The sequence below is a fragment of the Ranitomeya imitator genome, chromosome 2 (genome assembly GCF_032444005.1).
Source record: "Ranitomeya imitator isolate aRanImi1 chromosome 2, aRanImi1.pri, whole genome shotgun sequence".
Classification (NCBI taxonomy): domain Eukaryota; kingdom Metazoa; phylum Chordata; class Amphibia; order Anura; family Dendrobatidae; genus Ranitomeya; species Ranitomeya imitator.
Window position 1 is genome coordinate 757,899,737 of NC_091283.1, and position 22,098 is coordinate 757,921,834.

Sequence of the window (22,098 nt, forward strand, 5' to 3'; positions counted from 1 at the left end):
GGGTCCGACTACTTACTGGCTCCACCATACCATTTATTTGTTAACCAGTTGTAACTCCATACTTTTGGTAGTGACTGTTATTGTAGCTCACTGCAAAATATGCCCCTTCAATTGAATAGGATTAAGCCGCAATACCAGGGACAGACACTACCAGAGGTAGGAAGCTGTGCCCGATAATGTAGCAAGCAAAGGAGTCCACACCGCTTCTGACAGCCGAGCGCTGTGGTTGCTGGGATCAAACCTCCACCGATCCGATATTTTTAGCATCTATCCTGAAGATAGACTTTTAATATTATGGTTGCACATAACATGCTAGAACTTGAAACATTAAGCAACAATTTACAGTAAATCTCCTGTATACCACAATGGCATTGCATGTAATTGCAGCAAGAATGCCTTAGGCCATGGTTACCCAGCCTATGGCTCACTGCTACCTACTAGCACTGCGCATTTACACTGGGTATAGTTGACAGCCGTGGTCAAAACAAAGTGGAGGAGAAGCAGCAGCAGCAAAAAGTCTGCAGCATACAACACAGCCAATGCCTCGTCCTTGTTTATGATCTGGTGCAGCAGCCTCCACCTCCTCCAAGCTTGTCCCGCACAGTCATCCTCAGCATAGCATGGCTGCTCCCAGGCGGCCTACTCCACTAGTCCATGATAGGACACCAAAGCGAAAACAAATTGGAATAATTTACTATAATCTCTTAATTGTTATTGAAAAGAGAAAAAACAATAAAAATCTCAATTACAATGGCAAAAGACTTAAAAGGAAGAGTGAAAACGTCCCAGTCCTGTGCAAAAAACGTTATAGAACATCAATGTATAATATAGATACGGTGTAAGTATTCATCAATAAACATGACCTACCATACTAATCATGGTTAAAAGGAACCTGTCACCCCCAAAATCGAAAGTGAGCTAAGCCCACCAGCATCAGGGGCTTATCTACAGCATTCTGTAATGCTGTAGATAAGCACCCGTTGTAACCTGAAATATAAGAAAAAGAGGTTAGATTATACTCATCCAGGGGCGGTCCCGGTACGATGGGCGTCGCATTTTCTTACAATCACGTCCTATTCTTGTCTTCACGCTGCGGCTCTGGCGCAGGTGTACTTTGTCTGCCCTGTTGAGGGCAGAGCAAAGTACTGCAGTGTGCAGGCGCCGGAAATGGTCAGAGAGGCCCAGCGCCTGCGCACTGCAGTACTTTGCTCTGCCCTCAACAGGGCAGACAAAGTACACCTGCGCCAGAGCCGCAGCATGAAGACAAGAAGAGGACGTCATCTGATGAAGATAGGAGGCGCAGCACCGGACCGCAACACCCATCGGACAGGACCGGGACCGCCCCTGGGTGAGTATAATCTAACCTCTTTTTCTCATCTTTCAGGATACATCGGGAGCTTATCTACAGCATTACAGAATGCTGTAGATAAGCCCCTGATGCTGGTGGGCTTAGCTCACCTTCGATTTTGGGGGTGACAGGTTCCCTTTAAATGTGGTCCATACAATAAGTACACGTTTCAGTATCAAATCAGTATTTCAGTATCAATTTAGAATCAATTAGTTTATCAGGCAAAGTAAAAAAGTGTCATCTAGTCACCGACCATGTCATACTGAATAAATGGTTGAATGTGGTCCATACAATAAGTACACAAGTCATAAACCACCTTCACTACAACAGGAGGATAAAATAGTATATCAGACAATCTTCAATAATGTCACAGAGTCACCCCATTGTCATACTCAAAATACGGACCCAATTTAAATAAAGCAATTACCCATATTGGCCTTGTATTGCACAGAACCAGGTAAGAATCCTCGTTTCGTGGTAACGTTTTCAAAAGTTCTCCCTGTGGTTAGCACTGCAGCCTTGCCAAACTGGGGTCCTGGGTTCAAATCCCACCAAGGAGATGTATGTTGTCCCAGTGTTTGCGTGGGTTTCCTCCCACACGCCAAAGACTTACTGATAGGGAATTTAGGTTGTGAGCAGCAATGGGGACAGCGATGATAAGGTCTGTAAAGCGCTGTGGAATTAATAGTGCTATATAAGCGAGTAAAATAAATTAAAAAAATAGTAAACTACTACAATTTTTTCATTTTGGTGGGATATTCCAGAGGAGTTTATTAGTAATATCAATTTAACTTTCACTATAAAGAAAGAAGAGTGAATGGGGGACCATATGTGTGGGTAAAAAATATGCACCAAAATAAGACTATGACCACCAGTCCAAAAAATTTTAAATCAAGCAGGGTGGGACCAATAAGTTAAAATTTAACCTTTAATTGTTATACTAAAAACTGCGGAACAACAAAAGTCCAACTCAGTGATTACACTCAAACGTGTGCAGCCGATAACATATTTGCCAAAGTGATGAAAACCACCAACTAATATCACAAATAGACAAATCCATGAACTAGTACCTTGGGGTGACGCTATGATTACAGACTGGTGATCTACGTGGGGTAATGTATGGACAGAAGAAGTGCCTCCCCTACTCGTATGGCACCAGTTTTTAAGGGCTATTCTCGCTCTATTAAATGAACAAAAGAATATGAGGTGAGATTGCTCCCTTTTCTTTATATTGGTAATGGAAATTGTTCCTGTTTGATGTATATACAGTTTAAACACATTGTCGTATAAATGTTGCTGAATATGAAGGACCATTTACAAGTCCTCTTAAATTGGTCGTAAGATTTCTATTTTTGTATTTATTTGGATATACGTACTTGTTCGTGGATTTGTCTATTTGTGATATTAGTTGGTAGTTTTCATCACTTTGGCAAATATGTTATCGGCTGCACACGTTTGAGTGTAATCACAGTTGGACTTTTGTTGTTCCGCAGTTTTTAGTATAACGATTAAAGGTTACATTTTAACTTATTGGTCCCACCCTGCTTGATTTAAACAACATGCACCAAGCCTACTTTACATTCACTATTCCTGTGAACTTGATATTATAGTCCTTGATATGAGTATGCACATACATGGCTCCCCATTGCTCCCTAATCTAATCTAAGTTTCCCTTATTCTAGTGTTGGAACATTAGGTCGGTCTTAAAGGATTATTCCAGTAGAGAAGTGAGCAGCACTGGAGATGGTCATTTTACAGATACCGTCTGGGACACGTGCATCATTGGCAGGTATGGTGCACTTGTCCTATCCACAGGAATACAGCAGGTGTACAATAACTGCTCCTCGCACACGTCCCAGCAGGCATCTGCAGAAGTGACGCCGTCACAGACACTGCTCGCATCACCATGTGGAAATGAGCAAAGTTGGAATAACCCTTTAAATGCCCACTGACAGATCGATCCATCATTGGTCGCATCCTAAAGGGTTATGACTTTGTGTTTTGTTTTTTTACATAGATGCCATCCACTTGCAGCAGTCAGATCAGAAATCATTCTGATCCTGTCGGCTTATCCCAAGAGTTTATCACAGGTTCATAGACTTGTATTGGCATTTTCCATCAGTGGTCCAGGAAAAAAAAAAAACGACTTGTCTCTTAGATTTTTGCATAAACTAGGATTAGATTAAGGTTTACGTGTTCTATACGTTAAAAACACAGAGCAGGTCCATTCAACGCAGACATCTGAATAAGGTCTAAGGATGTGATGTTCCAGTTTCTAGTGAGGGTAATAATCGTGTAGGTGCGAGCTGCCACCACCAGGGGGCATATATGAAGGTTAATAGGAGTCACACAGCTGTGCACAGACCAGACAGCCGAGATGTGTGTGGCTTGGAGACGAGAGAACACTCAGGCTTTTATTTTTCAGTGACATTGAACAATAAATTCACCCCATGTCTCAGGTTCTGTTAAAGTAGATGTTCAATGTGAACCTAACAACTTTCTATACTCTAGTTACCGTATGATCAATTCAAATGTCATTCTGAGCCTAGAGGGGCCGACCAAAGTAACAAAGACGTCAAGTGTTAAACACAAAAAACAATAATACGCATCTGTCCTCTCTACTAACAGAACAGAGCAAACTTTATAGCAGCCTTCTGGTTTGTGGTTCAGAAACAACCAACAACTGCAGAGGACTTTCTGTCCAGTAAACCTGCTCTATTTTACAGTAATACACTATTTTCACGCATTACTTCAAGCAGGGTATTTTATCTTGCTTATAAAAAAAAAGACAGAAAAATAACATTATTGCATGTAATTTCAGTTGCTGGTTCCTAGAAAGGAAGACACTCCTACTTGAGTGACCGTTCTGTTGAGAAGCAGAGCTGTAGTATTAGGGCTATAAAGCTCAGCACAAGATCTGCTGTAACACATTCTGCCCTCGGTGTTTGTTCTGAGGCAACGCTGCTATTACGGTATTTACAGAGATAACAGGGCACCTGCACAAGCACTGGGGCAGTGAGAGCCAGGATTAGGACAACTGCTCCGAAACCACTCCTGAGATGGGGATGGTGATTTTGCAAGATTTTAGACAGCAGGTTGTCACCACTAGTGTCTCGCACATCTATTCAGAATATACATTAGGTGCACATCTTCTTACATCTGAAAAGTGGGGTGAGGATTCTCCTGCAGCTGATCACATTGGTACCGAAGATGTACTGAGTGACCAACATGATGTGTATTTCCTTCACTGAGCACAAAGTGTCATGTGCACTGCCATCATCTGTACTCTCCAGTAGATTCTGATATCAATGCAGCTGAAAGGGTAAACAGACTGGGGAAAAGCAGGGGTTACTGCCACTTACATCTAATAAAGTGATTTGCAGAGTTTCAAAACTTTCCATTTAGGGCAAAATTATGGAAAAAAATACAAGTTCAATCTACTATATAATTGTCTAAGGGTCACTTCCGTCTTTCTGTCACGGATATTCATTGGTCGCAGCCTCTATCTGTCATGGAATCCAAGTCGCTGATTGGTTGTGGCAAAACGCCCACGACCAATCAGCAACGGGCGCAGTCCGGCGGCAACATGGCTGCTCCTTCCTCCCCGCAGTCAGTTCCCTCTCCTTATTCCCCTCCAGTCAGCCCTCACACAGGATTAATGGCAGCGCTAATGGACCGCGTTATGCCGCAGTGTAACGCACTCCATTAACGCTGCTATTAACCCTGTGTGACCAACTTTTTTTTTACTATTGATGCTGCCTATGCAGCCTCAATAGTAAAAAGATCTAATGTTAAAAATAATTAAAAAAATAAAAAATCATCATATACTCACATTCTGGCGCCTTCCCCGCTCCTCGCGATGCTCCGGTGACCGCTCGATACAAGCGGCAGGTTTCCGGTGGCAAAGATGGTATGCGACAAGGACCTTCCATGACGTCATGGTCATGTGACCGCGACCTCATCACAGGTCCTGCGCCCATACCAACCCTGGGACCGGAAGCTGCCGGGTGCACCGCACACAGGGCCAGGACTTCAGAGGGTGAGTATATGTTTATTTTTTATTTTAAGTCTGTATACTACATGGCTCTGTGCTGCATACTCCGTCGCTGTGCAATATACTACGTGGCTGGGCAATATACTACGTGGCTGGGCAATATACTACGTGGCTGGGCAATATACTACGTGGCTGGGCAATATACTACGTGGCTGGGCAATATACTACGTGGCTGGGCAATATACTACGTGGCTGGGCAATATACTACGTGGCTGGGCAATATACTACGTGGCTGGGCAATATACTACATGGCTGGGCAATATACTACATGGCTGGGCAATATACTACGTGGACATGCATATTCTAGAATACCCGATGCGTTAGAATCGGGCCACCATCTAGTTAACTTATAAGTTAGATTAACAAAAACGCCAAATCGTTTGGACTACTGGCAATGATTCCTGATATCAAATTAAGATTTCAGATAAAAATACAGACACACAGCAATAAGGACAAAATATTTTAGCATCCTCTCACCTCTTCCAGAGTAATCCGGCACTGGCTGATACTGCAGTTGCTCCCACAAAAGCAGCAAGCATTAATCTCCGTCTGCTGCGCACTGGATTAGCTACTCCATGGTACCGACGGGACACAGTTGCCAATCCTGCCACCGCAGGCAAGAAGCGAAGACGAAACATCCTATTAAACACACAAAGTTTGAAAGAAGCATTTTGTATTATGCACATATCACAGGAAGAGTCCCATGCCAGACCACCTTTTAACCAAAGTCATACATGTTTATTAAAACTAAGTACGGTATATGCCTCCATCTTGAAAACTTAGATATAGATATGTATAGAATATATATCGGCCAAATATATGTTAACTGTTAAGGTACAAAGCTTTAAACTTCAGCCACTGTAAAAGTATGTCGCAGGTTTAGCGTTTCTGCAGTCTAACAGTGGAAAATGTGTTTGATGAGTAAAGAGCCTTTGTAGCCAATATCACTTTCTACTGGAGTGCGGTGATCTTCTCTACATATTTGCTGCTGCTGCACTTCTTGAGTTGGAGCCTGACACTGCAGTCCTGTATATTGTGGAGGGACAGAAAAGGATTTGACATAATTTCCAATACAATACATCACACAGATGTCTGATCGGGTTGAACTCCTTAAACTGAGCTAATAACGCAACTGAAAAGAACATCCACATGATGGCCACAATCCATCCAGCAGAGCATCACATTGCCTCCATGACTTTCCTTACTCCATTAATGAAGTCTGGTGCACTATCCTTTCCAGGTAATGAATACACCACAGCAGCCAGCAGTCCACACAATGTAAAAAACAAAAACAATATTCTCTAGATCAGGCCACCTTTTCTCATTGATACATGGTCCAGTTGTGGCCTTAATTGATGGACGGAGGTCAGCGTGGTCTCCGACTCTTCAGCGATTATACAGCCTTATATGCAGGAAGTTCTATCGTCATCAGTGTTCCGACACCTTCCTATGATAATCAGCATTATTCCCTGTGTCAAAACTGCCCCACCGCAGTCCCCTGCGTCCAAACTGCACCACCGCTGTCCCCTGCATCCAAATTGCCCTACCGCAGTCCCCTGCATCCAAACTGCCCCACCGCAGTCCACTGCATCCAAATTGCCCCACCGCAGTCCCCTGCATCCAAACTGCCCCACCGCAGTCCCCTGCATCCAAATTGCCCCACCGCAGTCCCCTGCATCCAAATTGCCCCACCGCAGTCCCCTGCATCCAAATTGCCCCACCGCAGTCCCCTGCGTCAAAACTGCGCCACCGCGGTCCCCTGCGTCCAAACTGCGCCACCGCGGTCGTCTGCGTCCAAACTGCGCCACCGCGGTCCCCTGCGTCCAAACTGTGCCACCGCGGTCCCATGCGTCCAAACTGCGCCACCGCGGTCCCCTGCGTCCAAACTGCGCCACCGCGGTCCCCTGCGTCCAAACTGCGCCACATAAACCGGCTCTCCATGCATGTTTCATGACTGTGACACACCCGCGACACATGTGGCTGCGGCTCTGATCAGTTGATCAGCCAGCGTGAATCAGGAAGTCGGGTTCCCTCTGCAGCTTGCCGAATAAGAGGGAACCCGAGCAAATTCGCTCATCTCTAGCCGCCGGAGCTGCGGTACACTGAAAAAACAAAGGGATGCAGTAATACAGCAGTGATGTATCCCCTTCATTGAAAGGATTATTGGGGATGTCTGGATGTTGATAGCTGTTCAACAATTGCCAATATATAGCTACAGGCTTTTACCCCTTTAAGAACAGTTGCCTCATCTTGACAAACCTCATCTTTAAGCCCTAAATTAACCCTGCAAAAGGTTCGCATTGTAACAGACTTGATGTGGCCATACATTATTACACCGGTTGCTCTGAATAGGAAATCCGGGCTTTCTGTATTTCTAAGGTCAATGTGATCCCATGGATTTAGTAGAGGGATCCGCAGAGGCAGGTGATGTAATAAGGGCAACAAAACCGTGAAGTCTATGGTTAACTTTGGTTGTAGTATTTAGTGAAAGATGGCATCATGTGCTCCAATCATATCATACCGTATTTAGGCATTTTATATAACTGCATGATACGGTTTACATGATAAATCCGCTTTCCTAATGGGATTAATTTATATAACAATTCTAAGTAACTTTTTAATCATATAAACTATAAAGAGGTTAATTAACAAGCAAGGTCTCCGTGCACAGTATGTCATTTCTCTGCTAAAATACCCTGTACCGCAAATAATGCAGCGTTTATGGCTATGATCTATATGAAAGCTACAGCAGTTTCCGTGTCCACAGTCCCATTCTTTTAGCCGTAGACGTATAGCTTTTATTAACGCATCCAGCGCTCTCCCTTTACTTGTCAATGTCATTCTCGCCAGCTTGGAATCTCCCTTTCAGTCTCATCCAGTAATTCAACACGCCGGCAGATTTATTTGCTGGCAGCTGCTAGTTGGTAGCAATTTCTGCAATGCAGTAAAGACCACAGCTAAGCCAAACACGGGGCAGCGTTGGACAGCTACTATGAGTGTCTAACAGGAATGCTTTTATAGCTTTAAATACAACAAGTACATTTCCCATCAATATGATCCGGGTCAAAATATCCATCTGATAACTACAGCGCATATGAGGGATCTGAAGTTCACTGATCCACTATAATGAAGGACATGATAAGGAGCTCACTCCACGCTTAGGATGGCGTTCAGTAATAATAATACACTACCCTATGCATAGCATTATCACAGAGCAGGCATTATAGGCGACAGGTCAGGTCCCCGGACTTGTCCGTTTTAGTAAATATTTGTATGTGCGATGAAATAATTCTGAAACATCTTTTCTTAGAACGCGGTCTGCTGCTATGTTTTTCCTACTAGAAACTTGAATAGACAGCTGTTTCCAGTTGCAAAAATAAGAGAATGTCAGCATATTGCCAGTTGTCAACATATTAATTTCCAAGAGGAATAAAAAAGAGAATGTTACATGGCAGAATAATCAGAAGAGACAAGACAGGAGTAGTAACGAGAACCTTTCATGCAAGCAGCTCTCCGACTGGTTTTGAAAAAGTAGAAAAATTCCTAGAGTAAAAAATAAAGAAAGGCCATGTTCACAAGCAGCGATTTTACTGCATTTTTTTTCCTCTGCAGCCAAAACAACATATAATAATTAAAAAAAAGTAAACGCCTCTTGTGTGAGGGACTGCACAGTGAATGACCTTTTCGGTAACAATAGTATTATACATCTAATGATCCAAATTGATATGGTGGGCCTAGATAAATTACATCATATATACACTGCTCAAAAAAATAAAGGGAACACAAATACCACATCCTAAATATCACTGAATGAAAAATTCCAGTTGAAAATCTTTATTCATTACATAGTGAAATGCGTTAAAGGGAACCTGTCACCCCGTTTTTTGAGATTGAGATATAAATACTGTTAAATAGGGCCTGCGCTGTGCGTTACTATAGTGTATGTAGTGTACCCTGATTCCCCATGTATGCCGAGAAATACAGTGGGGCAAAAAAGTATTTAGTCAGTCAGCAATAGTGCAAGTTCCACCACTTAAAAAGATGAGAGGCGTCTGTAATTTACATCATAGGTAGACCTCAACTATGGGAGACAAACTGAGAAAAAAAAAATCCAGAAAATCACATTGTCTGTTTTTTTAACATTTTATTTGCATATTATGGTGGAAAATAAGTATTTGGTCAGAAACAAACAATCAAGATTTCTGGCTCTCACAGACCTGTAACTTCTTCTTTAAGAGTCTCCTCTTTCCTCCACTCATTACCTGTAGTAATGGCACCTGTTTAAACTTGTTATCAGTATAAAAAGACACCTGTGCACACCCTCAAACAGTCTGACTCCAAACTCCATTATGGTGAAGACCAAAGAGCGGTCAAAGGACACCAGAAACAAAATTGTAGCCCTGCACCAGGCTGGGAAGACTGAATCTGCAATAGCCAACCAGCTTGGAGTGAAGAAATCAACAGTGGGAGCAATAATTAGAAAATGGAAGACATACAAGACCACTGATAATCTCCCTCGATCTGGGGCTCCACGCAAAATCCCACCCCGTGGGGTCAGAATGATCACAAGAACGGTGAGCAAAAATCCCAGAACCACGCGGGGGGACCTAGTGAATGAACTGCAGAAAGCTGGGACCAATGTAACAAGGCCTACCATAAGTAACACACTACGCCACCATGGACTCAGATCCTGCAATGCCAGACGTGTCCCACTGATTAAGCCAGTACATGTCCGGGCCCGTCTGAAGTTTGCTAGAGAGCATTTGGATGATCCAGAGGAGTTTTGGGAGAATGTCCCATGGTCTGATGAAACCAAACTGGAACTGTTTGGTAGAAACACAATTTGTCGTGTTTGGAGGAAAAAGAATACTGAATTGCATCCATCAAACACCATACCTACTGTAAAGCATGGTGGTGGAAACATCATGCTTTGGGGCTGTTTCTCTGCAAAGGGGCCAGGACGACTGATCCGGGTACATGAAAGAATGAATGGGGCCATGTATCGTGAGATTTTGAGTCGAAACCTCCTTCCATCAGCAAGGGCATTGAAGATGAAACGTGGCTGGGTCTTTCAACATGACAATGATCCAAAGCACACCGCCAGGTTAACGAAGGAGTGGCTTCGTAAGAAGCATTTCAAGGTCCTGGAGTGGCCTAGCCAGTCTCCAGATCTCAACCCTATAGAAAACCTTTGGAGGGAGTTGAAAGTCCGTGTTGCCAAGCGAAAAGCCAAAAACATCACTGCTCTAGAGGAGATCTGCATGGAGGAATGGGCCAACATACCAACAACAGTGTGTGGCAACCTTGTGAAGACTTACAGAAAACGTTTGACCTCTGTCATTGCCAACAAAGGATATATTACAAAGTATTGAGATGAAATTTTGTTTCTGACCAAATACTTATTTTCCACCATAATATGCAAATAAAATGTTAAAAAAACAGACAATGTGATTTTCTGGATTTTTTTTTCTCAGTTTGTCTCCCATAGTTGAGGTCTACCTATGATGTAAATTACAGACGCCTCTCATCTTTTTAAGTGGTGGAACTTGCACTATTGCTGACTGACTAAATACTTTTTTGCCCCACTGTACATTACCAAAGTCGGCGTTTTCGCCTGTCAATCAGGCTGGTCTGGTCAGGTGGGCGTGTTCACAGCGTTCTTTTCTTCCCCAGGTTTCCGTTGGTGGCGTAGTGGTGTGCGCATGTCCAAGGTCCGGATTCCCTGTGCCCACGTGAAGACACAGCGCGCGATCTGCGCTGTCATTCCTTTCATCGGTGCGGGCGGCCATCTTCCTGGGGCCGCGCGTGCGCAGATGTAGTGCTCTGCTGCACGGGGCTTCAGGAAAATGGCCGCGGGATGCCGCGCGTGCGCAGAAGAGATCGCGGCGGCCATTTTCCCAAAGCCCATGCTGTCCTGTCTGTATACTCTCTTTTTCTTTCCCCCGCCCAGGACCTGTGGTATGTTGAGACCATGTCTCTGCACGGGTAAACACAGCCATTACACAGTACACAGCAGGGGCACATTTATAAGATTATCTCAGCACAGGGACATTTTATTTAATCACATCAAATTGTAGAAGTTATTATTACTCCAAGATCTATTGATTAAAATTCACTTTTGTTCGTGGGAAAACCCCTTTAATATTAACCAGATGCCTTCTTAACCATTTTAGTAAACAGGGGAAAGAATGCCATACATGTGCCAGATATATTACATGGAGCCGTACAGAAGAAAAGCATCAGGGCCTTAAAAGGCAATTGGCTCTACTGGAACAAAATCCAGTACGGCTGGATGACTACTAAGTGTGATTCTGCCACAGACAAACCCTTTCAAAGTATCATAAGAGTCTCCCCATAACAGCTGTCCATCTATGTAAGATTACGTCACAGCATCCTAGGTGCCGGCCATCAGTGTAATACATGTTCTCCTTTGTGAACCGTTGTCCTTCTACCTCAAAGGCTACTTTCACACTAGCGTTTTCTGCAATCCGTCACAATGCGTCGTTTTGCAGAAAAAACGCATCCTGCAAAAGTGCTTGCAGGATGCGTTTTTTCCCTATAGACTTGTATTGACGACGCATTGCGACAGATTGCCACACGTCGCATCCGTCATGCGACGGATGTGTCGTGCTTTGGCGGACCGTCGGGAGCAAAAAACGCTACATGTAACGTTTTCTGCTCCTGACGGACCTCTTTTTCCGACCGAGCATGCGCGGAACTCCGCCCGCACCTCACAATGGGGCAGCGGATGCGCCGGAGAAATGCATCCGCTGCCTCCGTTGTGCAGTGCGTTAAACGCTAGCGTCGGAATCTCTGCCCAACGCATTGCGACGGGGAGATTCCGACGCTATTGTGAAAGTAGCCAAAGACTCCTATTCTCAAAATTACTGCATGTGACCAGATCTCCTCCAATTGAAAAACACTGTACTTAGGAAAGCTGATTTATAATTGGAGGCTGATTGGACAGGTCTGGTCACATGTTCCTCCATCAAGCGTCAGTCATTGCATGGTCAGAACTGTGCCGTCTGTGCGGAAAGCGGCACTAACAAGTGTAAGCCGGAAATTTATCATAAATGTATATGAACTTTCCAGGCAGGCTTCACCACACCCCAACTAAGCTCTGTACACTTTTGCTAAACTGGAGTAAAAATGCCAAAAGTCACAAAATGATTGTGCATCTCCAATTTCCACAAAAACGCTGCCACATTAAAAGGCGTTTTACACCAGAATTCTACCGAAAACACCTTGATGAATTGGACCCAAAGTGCTTTTGTGCTTGCCTTATCACTAGTGGGGGAGGGATATCAGAGGTCTGGTGTCCAGCGTTTTCTCATCATTGCTGGAGTTCTTCTTCAGCGTGAATTTGCTATGTTGCTTCCTAACGTTCTTTAACGCAGCCCTATACAGTCCTACAAATTATGGGAAAAGAGAATATAGTCTTTAAAAAAAAAAATGCATGGAAACATTTGAGAATAGCGATTCCTCACTTAGACAGCCTGAGATATTGTCATGCACAGCAGGTAAGACATATTCTTGAAAAGGTTGTTCTTGCTGTAAAGGTTAATGGAGGTTTTGAGGGATTTCCCTAATGGATAAGTTAAGTGGAGTGGCTCTGTGAAGGGTGGGAATTGGAGCTATCAGTAAGACTTCATACAGCAGAGATAATTTGCTTTGCTGCTGGCACCTATGCGCACTATGGTCTAGGACAGTTTATAATAGTGAGATGTCAGCATTTTAATGAGAACTGCTTTTCACAGCAAGCTCAACAAGACACGCTTGAGGATGCAATATCCCAAAGTCATCGCTGTAATAGCGGTTAAGAAATGCAAAAAGCCAACGGGGAACAGGTAACACATGCAGATAAGCTTCAGGATCTCCAAAGAGAGCAGCAGTTATGTAGAAGGAGTAAAAATATATATACGGTATATACACAAACACATGTATACACAGTGGCGTAACTTGAAACTCATGGGCCCGATGCGAAAGCTCCAACGGGGCCCCCAAATAATTTAAATCTTTAATAGCAATAGTCTTTTTCTATAGGCCAAAAGGGACTTTTAGGGCCCTTTAATTTCCAGGGCCCGGGTGCGATTGCAACCTCTGCACCTGTTGTAGTTACACCCCTGTGTATGCACTCAGGACATTGCTGTTAATATAAACACCTTAAAGGGAACCTGTCACCTGAATTTGGCGGGATCGTTTTTTGTCATATGGGCGGAGTTTTCGGTTGTTTGATTCACCCTTTCCTTACCCGCTGGCTGCATGCTGGCCGCAATATTGGATTGAAGTTCATTCTTTGTCTTCCGTAGTACACACCTGTGCAAGGCAATCTCAAACACCCGAAAACTCCGCCCATATCACAAAAAACCGGTCCCGCCAAATTCAGGTGACAGGTTCCCTTTAAGGGAATGTGACAGCTGATACATGCTGCCCGAGCCACAAACAATCTTTATCAGATACTGGCTGTATAATTTCAGCCATGTATTAGTTCTGAGAGGATGCAGCGTTTGAGGGAAAACCAGTTTGATAGTCACGAGGGACATAGCTGAACATGGAGGCTAGTCAGACAGACCCCGGCATGTATAATCTGCCAGGTACTGAGCTTATTAGAGATGGCATCTCATCAGCACGACTATGGAGTCAATATGCCAAAATTTCGACTGCTTAAAGGGAATCTGTCAGTAGGTTTATTTTATATGGAATCTGAGAGCAGCATAATGTAGGGACAGGAGTCAGTCCCTTGTTCACCAAATTATTTGTAAAAATGTTCCCACAAAGCTCCGCAGTAGTCCAACCCCATCTGCCATTACCCCGATTGCCATCATACCAGGGAAATCAGGAAGACCCGGCAAATCGCCAGAATTTACATATCTCATGTGATTCACCAATTCTGGGGTGGCTGCGGGCTGGTATTTTGAGGCTGCGAAGGGTCGAAGAACCAGGGACATTCCCACCCTGATAATATAAGCACGCAGCTGTCTGCTTTACCTTGGCTGTTTATCAAAAATAGAGGAACCATATGTTAGTTTTAAAAATTACTTATTAAGCTAAACCAGGCTAAACACACCTGCATAAACACACTTATAACGCATGTGCTTTTTTTTTTATTTTTATTTTTTTTTATTTAATCTGCAGATTTTCCGCATCTAATGCAAGTCTATGGGGGCGTTCCCGCAAGAGAAAAGGATATGGAAGATTGGAAACAAGCAGCACAGGTGAGTTTATGCAGCACAGTGTGCACGAGATTTCTATTAATCCGATCCACTGTAATTGTACTGAATGCAGCATTTTAGACGCAGCGATAATACACTGCGTCTAGAACACTAGTAAAACTTATTATGGGAACGTACCCTTACTTATTATTGACATATATGAGGCTGTCAAGTTCAGGTCAGGAGACCAGCGGATAGTGTGTGCATCACTCGGACCATGACACACGGATGTGAGAATGCCACCTAAACATACAGCAGCCAGCCTCTGATTTATGCTGCCCGTGGTTTGAGGTGCACCAATGTCCTATCAGGTTCCCTTTAAAAAAAGAGGTCAAATTCAATGCTTTGCATTTTCTTTTATTCATTAAATAAGATGAGACAACAGCTTTAAAATTTGCCACAAAGTGTCTTGTTTTAGATGAAGCTTTTTTGATCCCATGAGATTTTTCACATCCTCGGCTCTGAAGAAGTGCAAAATAGAGAATAGCAAAAACTAATCAAATAACGTTTTCCCTTTGACTTCAGCGACAGTTGTACTTGTTAACAGTCTGGGTTCTACCCAATATACTGTAAAGTAAAATGTAAATTGTGTCCAACACATAACAAGGATTATAGCTTAAAACCCAAAAGTGTCTATTAGAATATCATTAAACCATGCAGGACATTCATGGAGGTAACGCGGACCAGGTACCAAACCCTGGTCCGTTATTCTAGCAATCACAGCTTCATCTATGAACTATCCGACGTGGGGAACGTTACTACACAGAGGCTGTTCTAGGTTTTTAATCTTTTATGGAATAAGACACCTTTCATTTAGAGTGAGATCTTAGAAGCAGAATGAATGAAAAATACAATTCTGCCATCATTGAGTGACGGACCCTGAGACGCGGGCTGTAGCATTTCCGGGTCAGTCACTGCTAGCACAGATAGAGCTAGCAGATGCTCTATCTGCGCTAGCGTGATGTAAACGTCGGCACTTGCGTTACAGCAGCCCGTTACCGTATGTGCCAACGCAGTGTGAACCCGGCTTCTCGGGACTTCCGGTGATCCCGAGAATGGAAGTCTGGGACCTGATGATTGGAGAACCTCTTGAAGGGAGAGGAGATCTACTTCTATTCTACATAGAATCTCATCAGTGGGAAAGTCTATCTGCACAGACTACAGATTTTACCTCAAAATTGAGAATTTTGATAATGACCGATCAATTTTAACAGAGAAAGAAGCAGATTTCTCTGATAATACATTACAAAGTTGCATATTTTCATGTGTAATATTGATTTATAAAATAAAAATTATAACAGTTACGCGTTAAAGAGCCATTACCAAAACATGACGTTATGCCTGATACTTTTGAATATGCATCTCCTCTTTCTTCAAGAAGGGTTCTCCAGTCAGGTCCCAGAGTTCCATTCTCGGGATCAGAGAGAGTCCTAAGAATCAGTGAGTTATTGCCTATTTTATGGACAGGGGATTATTTCCTATTTTTTGAGAGACGCTTCAATTATAAAAATTCATTTAATTATGTTTAACATTTCTTCACGATCATCATTTCTGCTAAATCATATTATATCACATGTTTATATGTAGAATGGGATGAACAGATGGGAATGGAGATTTCTTTCACTCCCACCATTAAGGTACCGTCACACATAACGATATCGTTGCTTTTTGTGACGTAGCAACGATATCATTAACAAAATCGTTATGTGTGACAGCGACCAACGATCAGTCCCCTGCTGGGAGATCGTTGGTCGCTGGGGAAAGTCCAGCACTTTATTTCGTCGCTGGATATCCCGCTGACATCGCTAAATCGCCGATTCAGCGATGTCTTCACTGGTAACCAGGATAAATATCGGGTTACTAAGCGCAGGGCCGCGCTTAGTAACCCGATGTTTACCCTGGTTACCGTTGTAAATGTAAAAAAACAAACACTACATACTTACATTCCCGGTGTCTGGTCATGTCCTTCGCCTTCAGCTTCCCGCACTGACTGGTGAGCGCCGGCCAGCCGTAAAGCACAGCACAGCGGTGACGTCACCGCTGTACTTTACGGCCGGCGCTCAGTCAGTGCGGGAAGCTGAAGGCGAAGGACATGACCAGACACCGGGAATGTAAGTATGTAGTGTTTGTTTTTTTACATTTACAACGGTAACCAGGGTAAACATCGGGTTACTAAGCGCGGCCCTGCGCTTAGTAACCCGATGTTTACCCTGGTTACCCGGGGACTTCGGGATCGTTGGTCGCTGGAGAGCGGTCTGTGTGACAGCTCTCCAGCGACCAAACAGCGACGCTGCAGCGATCCACATCGTTGTCGGTATCGCTGCAGCGTCGCTTAGTGTGACGGTACCTTTAGTCCTGGAGGGTGACTGTCAATCACAGCCAATTTCCATCAGGTGACCACGGCCTCTGCATCGCCCATCATGTAGGGAGGCGTCGTCCACTACTAGTCAAATAAACAGGAGCCGATCTGCAGAACCCGGCGGTGATGGAGCGGCGGCGCTCAGCTCCATTGTACTGGTTACGGCCAGCTGATGCTGTGTGTCAGACCCCCACTGGTCGAATAGCGATGACGCATTATAAGGGCAGGCGACCAGGATCATCTCTAAGATCGTCCCATAAACCTTTAGCTCAAGCGCAATATCTGCCATGTGGCTGAAAACCAGTCCATTATCAGCTAACAAATGTCTGCAGTTTTGTTAATAACCACACCGTCTGGAGGTTAATGGCTGCTTTAGCAGAGGATTTTTTTTTTCAAACTCATTTTTGTAACTTTTTTTTTTCAGACTTATCACAAATACCAAAAATTGTGAGACATTAATGCCAAAGGAAAAAGAAAAAAAAGAAACTTAGGTCATGCTGCAGGTCAGAAAAATGTCCCAGACTTCAAAAGCGAAAAGCGAGCATATGTCTGCCTACATCTATATTCTCTGCTGCTCCAGCACCTCTGGTTACCAACTTGTGCCGCAACGGACACCCACCAGACCAAAATGGGGTCCACAGATTTGAGAGCTTGCAGAAGACTGAAAAAAAAAAACTCAGGAAGTTACCAATGATTCCTGTACCCTGACAACTTCTCACTACAGTATACGTTGTCAGAAATGTGTCCAGCAGCTGCCCACACAGCGCCCCCTCCGTCCAGCACCTGGCCACACAGCGCCCTCTCCGTCCAGCACCTGGCCACACAGCGCCCCCTCCGTCCAGCACCTGGCCACACAGCGCCCCCTCCGTCCAGCACCTGGCCACACAGCGCCCCCTCCGTCCAGCACCTGGCCACACAGCGCCCCCTCCGTCCAGCACCTGGCCACACAGCGCCCCCTCCGTCCAGCACCTGGCCACACAGCGCCCCCTCCGTCCAGCACCTGGCCACACAGCGCCCCCTCCGTCCAGCACCTGGCCACACAGCGCCCCCTCCGTCCAGCACCTGGCCACACAGCGCCCCCCTCCGTCCAGCACCTGGCCACACAGCGCCCCCTCCGTCCAGCACCTGGCCACACAGCGCCCCCTCCGTCCAGCACCTGCCCACACAGCGCCCCCTCCGTCCAGCACCTGCCCACACAGCGCCCCCTCCGTCCAGCACCTGGCCACACAGCGCCCCCTCCGTCCAGCACCTGGCCACACAGCGCCCCCTCCGTCCAGCACCTGGCCACACAGCGCCCCCTCCGTCCAGCACCTGCCCACACAGCGCCACCTCCGTCCAGCACCTGGCCACACAGCGCCACCTCCGTCCAGCACCTGGCCACACAGCGCCACCTCCGTCAAGCAGCTGCCCACACAGCGCCCCCTCCGTCCAGCACCTGGCCACACAGCGCCCCCTCCGTCCAGCACCTGGCCACACAGCGCCACCTCCGTCCAGCACCTGCCCACACAGCGCCCCCTCCGTCCAGCACCTGCCCACACAGCGCCCCCTCCGTCCAGCACCTGCCCACACAGCGCCCCCTCCGTCCAGCACCTGCCCACACAGCGCCCCCTCCGTCCAGCACCTGCCCACACAGCGCCCCCTCCGTCCAGCACCTGCCCACACAGCGCCCCCTCCGTCCAGCACCTGGCCACACAGCGCCCCCTCCGTCCAGCACCTGCCCACACAGCGCCCCCTCCGTCCAGCACCTGCCCACACAGCGCCACCTCCGTCCAGCACCTGGCCACACAGCGCCACCTCCGTCCAGCACCTGGCCACACAGCGCCACCTCCGTCAAGCAGCTGCCCACACAGCGCCCCCTCCGTCAAGCACCTGGCCACACAGCGCCCCCTCCGTCCAGCACCTGGCCACACAGCGCCACCTCCGTCCAGCACCTGGCCACACAGCGCCACCTCCGTCCAGCACCTGGCCACACAGCGCCACCTCCGTCCAGCACCTGCCCACACACCGCCCCCTCAGTCCAGCACCTGGCCACACAGCGCCACCTCCGTCAAGCAGCTGCCCACACAGCGCCACCTCCGTCAAGCAGCTGCCCACACAGCGCCCCCTCCGTCCAGCACCTGCCCACACAGCGCCCCCTCCGTCCAGCACCTGCCCACACAGCGCCACCTCCGTCCAGCACCTGCCCACACAGCGCCCCCTCAGTCCAGCACCTGGCCACACAGCGCCCCCTCCGTCCAGCACCTGCCCACACAGCGCCCCCTCCGTCCAGCACCTGCCCACACAGCGCCCCCTCCGTCCAGCACCTGCCCACACAGCGCCCCCTCCGTCCAGCACCTGCCCACACAGCGCCCCCTCCGTCCAGCACCTGCCCACACAGCGCCCCCTCAGTCCAGCACCTGGCCACACAGCGCCACCTCCGTCCAGCACCTGGCCACACAGCGCCCCCTCAGTCCAGCACCTGGCCACACAGCGCCCCCTCCGTCCAGCACCTGGCCACACAGCGCCCCCTCAGTCCAGCACCTGGCCACACAGCGCCCCCTCCGTCCAGCACCTGCCCACACAGCGCCCCCTCCGTCCAGCACCTGGCCACACAGCGCCCTCTCAGTCCAGCACCTGGCGACACAGCGCCCCCTCCGTCCAGCACCTGCCCACACAGCGCCCCCTCCGTCCAGCACCTGGCCACACAGCGCCACCTCCGTCCAGCACCTGGCCACACAGCGCCCCCTCCGTCCAGCACCTGGCCACACAGCGCCACCTCCGTCCAGCACCTGGCCACACAGCGCCACCTCCGTCCAGCACCTGGCCACACAGCGCCCCCTCAGTCCAGCACCTGGCCACACAGCGCCCCCTCCGTCCAGCACCTGGCCACACAGCGCCACCTCCGTCCAGCACCTGGCCACACAGCGCCCCCTCAGTCCAGCACCTGGCCACACAGCGCCACCTCCGTCCAGCACCTGGCCACACAGCGCCACCTCCGTCCAGCACCTGGCCACACAGCGCCCCCTCCGTCCAGCACCTGGCCACACAGCGCCACCTCCGTCCAGCACCTGGCCACACAGCGCCCCCTCCGTCCAGCACCTGGCCACACAGCGCCACCTCCGTCCAGCACCTGGCCACACAGCGCCACCTCCGTCCAGCACCTGGCCACACAGCGCCCCCTCAGTCCAGCACCTGGCCACACAGCGCCCCCTCCGTCCAGCACCTGGCCACACAGCGCCCCCTCCGTCCAGCACCTGGCCACACAGCGCCCCCTCCGTCCAGCACCTGCCCACACAGCGCCACCTCCGTCCAGCACCTGGCCACACAGCGCCCCCTCAGTCCAGCACCTGGCCACACAGCGCCACCTCCGTCCAGCACCTGGCCACACAGCGCCACCTCCGTCCAGCACCTGGCCACACAGCGCCACCTCCGTCCAGCACCTGGCCACACAGCGCCACCTCCGTCCAGCACCTGCCCACACAGCGCCACCTCCGTCCAGCAGTGCACACGAGAGCTGTCACTGCTCCTTACTACCCACCTGGCCTGTGTAGCTGTCGCTGACCAGTGGCGCCCCCTCTGGATGCTGTTCCTGCTTCCTGTGTAGCACGAATATGGCTCCGGGTACTACGCAAACAATCAGCTTTACCCCCACAGCAGCCGGAGACACCGTGTGTAACACAGCGCAGCCCAAGCACAGACAGACAGGAAGAGAAACGGACTACAGCTCCCACAATGCTTCACGCACAGTCAGACAAAACTTTATTGAAAACGAACAAAAGGGAAGCGTCTGCCATAAGTGTTGTGTGCTGTGCGCTGGGTAATAATGAGATGAGATGTGGCGGGCTCTGCATGGAGAGGGGCACATAGACCAGCTGCCTCTCTTGTCACTGACGTGTATTCTGCAGTCAGCACTTCCAGCCCTGACGAGTTCACAGGCGTCAGGCAGAGTTTGTGTCAGGTGATGGCATAGTCTGTACTGAGAGTGTGAACGACGTCCAGAAATCACATCCTGAGGCGTCACTGGGAAATCCAGGTTATCCTTCACAGACTAGATTCACGCGTGACCAAGTCCTGAGTGCATTTACTGAACATACATTTCTGTAGACCAACATTTCGGATTTTGAAATCATTTTTTACATTTCGGATTTTGAAATCATTTTTTACATTTCGGATTTTGAAATCATTTTTCAAGCTGATGTTATAAAGTATCTATAATATAACGCTGGGAGCGTCACTCTGTCCGAAGCCTTTATAGACTGCGCAAGCGCCGGCGCAGTCTGGGCCTCACAGAGTGACGCTCCCGAGAGATCGCGGTATGCGTTCACACTGAACGCACACCGCGATCTCCAACAGAGAAGCAGGGACCGCCAGGAGGGTGAGTATCGGCCATATTCACCTGTCCTCTGTTCCACCGCTGAGCGCCGCCATCTTCCCGGTCTTCGGCCTGTGACCTTCAGTTCAGAGGGCGCGATGACGCGCTTAATGCGCGCCGGCGCCGCCCTCTGACTGAACAGTCACAGCCAGGAGACCGGGAAGATGGCGGCGCCCAGTGGTGGAATGGAGGACAGGTGAATATAGTAAGTGCTGGGGGGCCTGAGCTGGCGGCGATATCGGCACCTGACCCCCACAGCGCGCCGGTGTCCCCGCCTGCTCAGGCCCCCGGATGGGTGCAGCACATGACAGGATGGGGACGCAGGATGGGTGCAGCACATGACAGGATGGGGACGCAGGATGGGTGCAGCACATGACAGGATGGGTGCAGCACATACCAGGATGGGGACGCAGGATGGGTGCAGCACATGACAGGATGGGGGCGCAGGATGGGTGCAGCACATGACAGGATGGGGACGCAGGATGGGTGCAGCACATGACATGATGGGGGCGCAGGATGGGTGCAGCACATGACAGGATGGGGACGCAGGATGAAGCAGCACATACCAGGATGGAGACCATATACCAATATAAATGCTCGCCACCCGGGCGTAGAACGGGTTCAATAGCTAGTTCTAATTTACTGAGATAATGACTTTTGGGTTTTCATTGGCTGTAAGGCTGCTTTCACACATCAGGTTTTTGCCGTCAGGCACATTCCAGTGAATTTTGAAAAACAACGGATCCTTCAAAAGTTGCCGCCAGATTTTTTTTT

General features: G+C 48.1%; 2 protein-coding genes across 2 annotated transcripts in view; one reads left to right on the forward strand and one right to left on the reverse strand.

Annotated features, from left to right (window-relative positions):
* Window positions 1-20,674, reverse strand: part of MICU1 (mitochondrial calcium uptake 1) — a 263,538-nt gene extending 242,864 nt beyond the window's left edge. Inside the window, exons 1-2 of the mRNA XM_069753326.1 lie at window positions 20,491-20,674; window positions 5,880-6,041 (exon numbers count right to left, since the gene is read on the reverse strand). Of these exons, the coding sequence (XP_069609427.1) occupies window positions 5,880-6,040 (161 nt within the window). The 5' untranslated portion in view covers window position 6,041; window positions 20,491-20,674. The remainder of the gene's footprint in view (window positions 1-5,879; window positions 6,042-20,490) is intronic.
* LOC138666808 (mucin-1-like) lies at window positions 13,185-20,503 on the forward strand. The gene is made up of 4 exons (XM_069754982.1): window positions 13,185-13,249; window positions 14,538-14,617; window positions 17,698-19,143; window positions 19,305-20,503. Exons 1-4 carry the CDS (start codon window positions 13,185-13,187, stop codon window positions 20,501-20,503), a joined length of 2,790 nt encoding a protein of 929 aa, XP_069611083.1.
* Window positions 20,675-22,098: the final 1,424 nt, after the last annotated feature.

Bases quoted from the DNA above. Each gene is read 5' to 3' on its own strand.
- LOC138666808 (XM_069754982.1), top strand. From the start codon at position 13,185: ATGCAATATCCCAAAGTCATCGCTGTAATAGCGGTTAAGAAATGCAAA. The intron at 13,250-14,537 runs GTAACACATGCA...TTTAATCTGCAG, and splicing joins AAAAAGCCAACGGGGAACAG to ATTTTCCGCATCTAATGCAA. The intron at 19,144-19,304 runs GTCCAGCACCTG...CCCTCCGTCCAG, and splicing joins GCCCACACAGCGCCACCTCC to CACCTGCCCACACAGCGCCC.